The sequence below is a fragment of the Balaenoptera acutorostrata genome, chromosome X, assembly GCF_949987535.1.
Source record: "Balaenoptera acutorostrata chromosome X, mBalAcu1.1, whole genome shotgun sequence".
Classification (NCBI taxonomy): domain Eukaryota; kingdom Metazoa; phylum Chordata; class Mammalia; order Artiodactyla; family Balaenopteridae; genus Balaenoptera; species Balaenoptera acutorostrata.
Window position 1 is genome coordinate 94,015,288 of NC_080085.1, and position 8,541 is coordinate 94,023,828.

Genomic DNA, 8,541 nt, shown 5'->3' on the forward strand with positions numbered 1-8,541 from the left:
GGCCACTCTTCATCGTGGTGCGGGGGGCCACTCTTCATCGCGGTGTGCGGGCCTCTCACTATCGCGGCCCCTCCTGTTGCAGGGCACAGGCTCCAGACGCGCAGGCTCAGTAGTTGTGGCTCACGGGCCCAGTTGCTCCGCGGCATGTGGGATCTTCCCAGACCAGGGCTCGAACCCGTGTCCCCTGCATTGGCAGGCAGATTCTCAACCACTGCGCCACCAGGGAAGCCCCTTCTCCTGTATTCTTTATCTCTGTGAATGGTAGTAACACCTACCCGGGTGAGTCAAACCAGAAACTTAGGTCGATCCTAGATCCTACCCTCTCCCCTTCCTATTGATTCAATATCATTTTTCCTCTAAACCATCCCCTAATTTCCAACCTTAATTCAACAGTCATAGTTTGAGACACTATCTTCTCTCTGCCCATTCCTTCTACTCTTCCTCCCCCAAGAAATTGGGGAAGCCCAGTCCAACTCCTGTTCCTCCTTTAAAACTTGCTCCCCTTTGAGAAGCTTCCCTTGACTCACCTGTGTGGTCCTACTGTCTACTTCGGTAGAACTTCTATCATTGCATTTATTGCACTGAATTGTATTAAAACCTTAAAAAGTCCCTTTGGGTAGGGACAGTGTCTTATTATTCACTGTCGTATACCCAAGCACCTAGCACAGACTGCCACATAGTAAATACTCAAATAAGTGTTGAATGAGTGACCACATAGAATAGATTTAATTTTATCTATGATTATATATTAATAGTTTGGGCATTATGCCTATTAACCATTGATTATTATGGTGATAGTTGTGATTTAAATAACTTTGTAAACATACAGTTGATTAGTTCATGCCTGTGTGTTCCATCATTGTGCTGAATTTTATCAGAGCACTGATTTTCAAACGTAAGCATACATTGAGTCACTTGGAGGGCTTGTTAAACCACCAGTTTCTGACTCAGTTGGTCTGGGGTGGGCCCTGAGAATTTTCATTTCTAAGAAGTTTCCAGGTGATACTGACACTGCTTGTCCAGGGACCACACTTTGGGAACCACCGAATAAGGGCCCTAGTTCTTAACCCTGGCTGCACATTAGAATCACCCATAGAAACTTTAAACATTACTAATGCCTGGGCTTTACCCCAGAATTGTTAAGTCAGAATCCATGAGATGTGGGGCCCAAGCACAGGTTATTTTTTTATTTTGAAATAATTTCAGCCTGACCAAAAAATGTTTCAAAAACAGTAAAAAGAATGCCCATATACCCGTCACCAAACTTCTCCAAAAGTTAACATCTTATATAACCATATACAATTATCAAAATCAGGAAATTAAATGATAAAATGTTATTAACTAAACTGATCTTACTCAAATTTCACCAGTTGGCCCATTAATGTCCTTTTTCTGTCCTAGGATCCCACATTGCCTTTCCTCTTTTCTCATTTTTCCCCAGTTTTATTGAAATATACTTGACATATAATCAGAGTAAGATTAGTTAAATCCATCATCTCACATAATTACACATTTTGTGTGTGTGTGGTGAGAACATTTAAGATCTACTCTCTTAGCAACTTTCAAGTATTTAATACAGTATTGTTAACTGTAGTCACCATCTATATGTTAGATTCCCCAGAACTTATTCATCTTATAACTGGAAACTTGTACCCTTTGACAAACATTTCCCCATTTGCCCCACCTTCCAGCCTCTTGCAACCACCATTCTACTCTGTTTCTATGAATTTGGCTTTTTTTTTTTTTAAGATTCTGCATATAAGTGATATCATACAGTATTGGTCTTCTCTATCTGACTTATTTCACTTAGCACACTGCCCTCAAGGTCCATCGATGTTGTTGCAAATGGCAGGATTTCCTTCTTTCTCATGGCTGAATAATATTCCATTGTTATATATATATATATATATATATATATATATATATATATATATATATATATATATATATACACACACCACATTTTCTTTATCTGTTCATCAGTCAGTGGACACTTAGGTTATTTCTGTGTCTTGGCTATTGTGAATGATGCTGCAGTGAACATGGAGGTGCAGCTCTCTCTTCAAGATAGTGATTTCATTTCCTCTAGATATATATACCCAGAAGTGGGATTTCTGGATGATATGGTAGTTCTATTTTTAATTTTTTGAGAACCTCCATACATGTTTCCCATAGTGCTGTACCAATTTACATTCCCACCAACAGTGCACTAGAGTTCCCTTTTCTTCACATCCTTGCCAACACTTACCTGTTTCCTTTTTGATAATAGCTATTCTAACAAGTGTGAGGCAATATCTCATTGTGGTTTTGATTTGCATTTCCCTGATTAGTGATGTTGAGCATCTTTTCATGTACATGTTGGCCATTTGTATGTCTTCCTTGGGAAAATATCTCAGTTCTTCTGCCGATTTTTTAATCAGATTATTTGCTTTTTTGCTATTGAACTGTATGAATTCCTTATATATTTTAGATATTAACCCCTTATCTGATATGTGGTTTGCACATATTTTCTCCCATTTTGTAGCTTGCCTTTTCATTCTTTTGATTATTTCTCTTGCTGAGTAGAAGCTTTTTGGTTTGATGTAGTCCCATTTGTTGATTTTGGCTTTTTAAGTCCTTAATCCATTTAGAGTTCATTTTTTAAGTGGTGTAAGATAGGGGTCCAGTTTCATTCTGTTGCATATTTATCCAGTAGACCCAACACCATTTACTGAAGACTGTCTTTTCCCCATTGAGTGTTCTTGGCTCCCTTGTCAAATATTAGTTCATCTCATACACATGGTCTCATACACCTGGGTTTACTTCTGGGTTCTCAATTCTGTTCCACTGATCTATGTGCTGTTTTTATGCCAGTACCATACTGTGTTGATTATTATAGCTTTGTAGTATAGTTTGAAATCAGGAAGTGTGATGCCTCCCCACTTTGTTCTTCTTTCTCAGAATTGCTTTGGCTATCCAGTGTCTTTGGTAGTTCCATATGAATTTTAGGATTTTTTTTTATACTTCTGTGAAAAATGCATTTGGAATTTTGATATGGATTGCATTGAATCTACAGATGGCTTTGGGTAGTATGGACATTTAAACAACATGAATTCTTTTTTTAATAAATTTATTTATTTATTTACTTATTTTTGGCTGTGTTGGGTCTTTGTTGCTGCACGCAGGCTTTCTTTAGTTGCAGCAAGCAGGGGCTACTCTTCGTTGTGATGCATGGGCTTCTCATTGCGGTGGCTTCTCTTGTTGCGGAGCATGGGCTCTAGGCACGTAGACTTCAGTAGTTGTGGCATGTGGGCTCAGTAGTTGTGGCTCACGGGCTCTAGGGAGCAGGCTCAGTAGTGTGGCGCACAGGCTTTGTTGCTCCGTGGCATGTGGGATCTTCCCAGACCAGGGATCGAACCCGTGTCCCCTGCATTGGCAGGCGGATTCTTAACCACTGCGCCACCAGGGAAGTCCAATATGAATTCTTCTGATCCATGAACATTGGATATATTTCCATTTATTTGTGCCCTCTTCAATATCTTTTATAAATGTCTTATAGTTTTCAGTACAAATCTTTTACCTCCTTGGTTAAATCTATTCATAAGTATTATATTGCTTTTTGATGCTATTGTGAATGGGATTGTTTTCTTTATTTCTCTTTCAGATATTTCATTGCTGGTGTATAGAAATGCAACTGATTTTTGTCTGTTGATTTTGTAACCTGCAACTTTAGTGAATTCGTTTATTAGTTCTAACAGTTTTTGTTGGTATCTTTAGCATTTTCTCTAGGTCATGTCATCTGGAAACAGACAATTTTACTTCTTCCTTTCTCATTTTGATGGCTTTTTTCTGTTTGTTTGTTTGTTTAAAATTTTTTTATTTTTTGGCCGTGCTGCACGGCATGTGGGATCTTAGTTTCCCCGACCAGGGATTGAACCTGCGTCCCCTGCATTGGAAGCACGGAGTCTTAAACCACTGGACCGCCAGAGAAGTCCCTTGATGACTTTTCTTTTCCTTTCTAATTTCTCTGGCTAGGACTTCCAGTACTATGTTGAATAGGAGTGGTGAGAGTGGGTACCCTTGTCTTGTTCCTCTTGAGTATGTTGTTAACTGTGGGTTTGTCAGGTATGTCCTTTATTTATTTATTTATTATTTTAAAAATTTTTTGGCTGTACCACGTGGCATGTGGGATCTTAGTTCCCCGACCAGGGATCAAACCCACGCCCCCTACAGTGGAAGCATGGAGTCTTAACCACTGGACTGCCAGGGAAGTCCCCATGTATGTCCTTTATTATGTTTGGGAATGTTCCTTCTATACCCAATTTTCTGAGAGGTCCACATTGCATTTAACTGTTACGTCTTCTTAGTCTCCAATCTGTGACTGTTCCTTAGTCTTTTTCTTTCATGACTTTGACACTTCTGAAGGCCACCAGTTAGTTATTTTGTAGAATGTCCCTCAATTTGGAATTGTCTCCTGATTCCCAATGATTAAATTTATTGTCCATTGTCTATTTCTGGCAAGAATACCACAGAAATTATGTTGTGCCCTTCTCTGGCTCATATCATATAATGAGGCACATGATGCCTATGTCTTATTACCAATGGTTTTAATTTTGTTCTCTTGGTTAAGGTAGCATCTGCCAAGCTTCTCCTTTTAAAGTTATTCTTTTTCCCTTTATAATTATTAATTATTTTATAGAGAGACACTTGGAGACTATGCAAATATCCTGTTTCTCATCTTACTTTTTACCTACTAATTTTATCAATCAGTGATGTTTCTTGCTTACAATAATTATTACTGAAATGTGTGCCAAATGGTGATTTTCTATTTCCATCCTTCTTTCTACATTAATTAAGCTTCTATTTTAAGGAAGAGCTATCCTTTCTCCACTTATTTATTCAATTATTTATTTATAATAATATGGACTCATAGATATTTCTTTTATTCCATAATATTATTCTCATGATTTATTCATGGTTATATTGTCCTAGATTTGGTCATTGGGAACTCCCTCAAGTTGGTTTGTTTTCTTTCAACATGCCCCATCATTTTTTTTTTTTTAGGCTTTGAAGGCCATAGGTCTTTGTTGCTTTTGGTTGTTCTCTTCCAACCTCTTCAGAATGAAAAAACCACTCTTAGCTATAGAGTTGGCTTGCAAGCTGTAGTTTGCTGATCCCTAGGCTAGAATCTAGATTAATCTTGTACTTTCCTTGTCCTAGCCCTGGAATCAGTTATTTCTTCAGGGGGTGGGGGCTTTTATTGGAGAACAGTACCTCGAAATCAAGATCTGGGCACTAGGTATGCTCATTGCTATTGGGGTGTCATTGCTATTAGCCATTTCAAGGAACAACGCTAGGAAATATGTGTATGTACTCACACAAATATACACACACATCTACATTCACCTATCTGAAGAACAGCTAGTTCATACTTATATTTCTGATTCCAGTCCAACACCACAGAGTTTATTCTAGCCTTCCCCTTTCCTTATTTGTAACTCCTTTCTCTGACATTGAGAAACCTGGCTGTTGTTATCCACAATATATTTACTTATTTGTTCAATCCTAAAGTACACCTAAGTTTCAACATTGCTAACACACCCCTGTGAAAAACAGTTTCACTAACCAGTGTAGTTCTTTGGTTTTAGCCTTATAGGATATAGTCAAAGTATCATTTTCCAAAGTTACTTAGGTTAGTTCTTTTCTTTCCCACTCTCTTCAGGATGATTATATATTTCATCTGTAATATAATTATATTCACTTGTTACTATTTATATTCCATTTTGGGAACTCCCGCCCCCCACAACTTCCTGGTTGATTTTTTTTAGTCTTTCTGTCTGTCTGTCTGTCTGTCTGTCTATCTATCTATCTATCTATCTATCTATCTATCTATCTATCTATCTATCTATTTATCTATCTACCTACCTACCTATCTATCTATCTATCTACCTACCTATCTATTTATCTATTTATCTATCTATTTATCTATCTATCTATGCATAGCATATGTAATTTTTTAAAGTGCCCAGGTGATTGAAATGTGATTTAAGAGCTATTACATTTAGAATAGAGAAGCGGAAGACATAACTTTTGCTCTTAAGGATGCTATAATCTAGGTAAAAGTAAGCACACGTGTGAATCAATAAAATCGTAATTGTAAATTAAAATAATGCCATATGTGCTTTATGTAAGGCAGCACAAATCATATTAAAGGAACAGGGAATGAGGGTAATAATCAGAGTATGATGGAATTAGATAAGAAAGGCTTCTTAGACATGTGTGTTGAATTTTGTCTTAAAGGAGAGAGGGGTGAAATCATCCTAAAATTACCATTTCTTTTTAAAGATGAAAATCTACAGCTGGTAAACCATGAAGCAAGTTCCATGGCAGTGGATGTTGTTCCTCACGTTGACAACCCAACCTTTGAAGAAGATGAAACTCCTGATCGAGAGACTGCTGTTCGAGAAATTAAATCATAAAATCTGTGTCAATAGAAAACTTGAACCTTTAGTAATAACAGAACTGCCAATCAGGGCCTAGTTTGCTATTAATGAATTGGAATAACTTAATAAGAATGATACTGAAAGTGATGAGATGACTAATATTATGCTATAGTTAAATGACTTAAAATATTTAACCTATTAACTTTTTCCACAAACTCATTATATAATGTTTTTCATAGGCAAGTTTCCTCTCAATAGTGGTAGCAACATTTTTAAACATTCAAAACTCTTGTCAAGTAGTCATGTTTTCCATTTATAACAATTTTCTTATAAAAACATGTTGCTTTTAAAATGTGGAGTAGCTGTAATCACTTTATTTTATGATAGTATCTTAATTAAAAATACTACTACTTTAGCTTGGGCTATATGTGTCAGGGTTTTTCTCCAGGTGCTTATATTGATCTGGAATTGTAATGTAAAAAACAATGCAAACTTAGGCTAGTACTTCATGAAATGTCTATTTAAGCTACATTAAGTTGATAGAACAAGATTAAAGCAAAATATTCATTTTAACTATTTTTTGTTTTTAAAATTAGGCTAAATGTACTTCATATGAGTGTCAAGCATAGTTTATCAGAGAATATGGACTGGACTGGATTGATTGGTATATTAGTGACACCAATTTGACAAAAGATTATAGATAAAAACTGTACTTACAGAAACACTGTATAACTATTTCTCAAACTTTACTTATGGGACTTTCAAAAGCAGAGTATATAAATCATCATACTATTTGAAAATGATTATGAATAAGTCACACAAAAATTGGTAATTGATTTTTGTGTATGAATTTGTCTACAGAAATTAGTCTGTGGAAAATATTTTCCAAACAATGTTGACTTTGAAAATTGAGTTTACATTTTACCTAAATGGGCTAAAATAACATTAGGTAAACTAAAATTCTGTCCGTGTAGCTATAAATTTCGTGAATGCATTTTCTTGGTGTTTGAAAAAGAATTGGGGGAGGGGGAGAATTCCAGGTGCCTTAATATAAAGTTTGAAGCTTCATCCACCAAAGTTAAATAGAGCTATTATAAAAATGCACTTTACTTCTATTCTCTGTGGCTTATCTTTGGTTTTAGAGTTTTGTTTCCAGTACAAATTCCAGCAGAATTTAGGCAAAAGCAGAATAGACATGTATTTTTGTTGGCTAAATGTAGAATGGATGAAACCATTGCATTCTTGTACACTGATTTGAAATGCTGTAAATATGTCCCGATTTGTATTGATTCTCTTTAAATATAAAATGTAAATAAAATATTCCAATAAAAGTTTGTGTTTGGTGTTTAGTTATCATATACTAACTTTTTTTTTAAAGAATGTTTTATTCTTGTTTTTAGTTATGAAAATCCTATTTTTTTAATAAATTTATTTATTTATTTATTTATTTATTTATTTATTTATTTATTTTTGACTGTGTTGGGTCTTCGTTTCTGTGTGAGGGCTTTCTCCAGTTGCGGTGAGCGGGGGCCACTTTTCACCGCGGTGCGGGGTCCTCTCACTGTCGCGGCCTCTCCCGTTGCGGAGCACAGGCTCCAGACGCGCAGGCTCAGTAGTTGTGGCTCACAGGCTTAGTTGCTCCGCGGCATGTGGGATCTTCCCAGACCAGGGCTCGAAGCCGTGTCCCCTGCATTGGCAGGTGGATTCTTAACCACTGTGCCACCAGGGAAGCCCCTAAATTTTAATATATGCTTGGATTTAGGAGGGAAAAAGGTTTAATGTAAATGGTCATTGATATATTTGATCAATAAAAACTAAAACTTTACATTTACATATTTCATTACATAGAGAGGAACTGCTGCCATTATAATATAACTGAACCTACCATGAATTATTTTTAAATGTCAACAAGGTAAATAATGAGGTTGACCACTGATAATATAGGGTTAGAAGAAGACCATGATGCCAGTCCATCTTTATACTACCCAAGACATAAGGCTGTTTTATTGCTTTAAAGTTACCTTTTCCTTCAGCCTTCTCTTTGGCAGTATCATTCTTGGGATGCTGTTAATGAGTTAAATGCACCTCTTTATTTTGCCAAACAAACATGTTAAGAATA

General features: G+C 36.3%; 1 protein-coding gene across 2 annotated transcripts in view; it reads left to right on the top strand.

The window, feature by feature from the left end:
- Positions 1-7,756, top strand: part of RNF128 (ring finger protein 128) — a 105,410-nt gene extending 97,654 nt beyond the window's left edge. For both annotated transcript variants that reach the window (XM_007178330.2, XM_007178331.2), the window contains exon 7: positions 6,325-7,756. In XM_007178330.2, the coding sequence (XP_007178392.2) occupies positions 6,325-6,458 (134 nt within the window). In that variant the 3' untranslated portion in view covers positions 6,459-7,756. The remainder of the gene's footprint in view (positions 1-6,324) is intronic.
- The last annotated feature ends 785 nt before the right edge of the window (positions 7,757-8,541 follow it).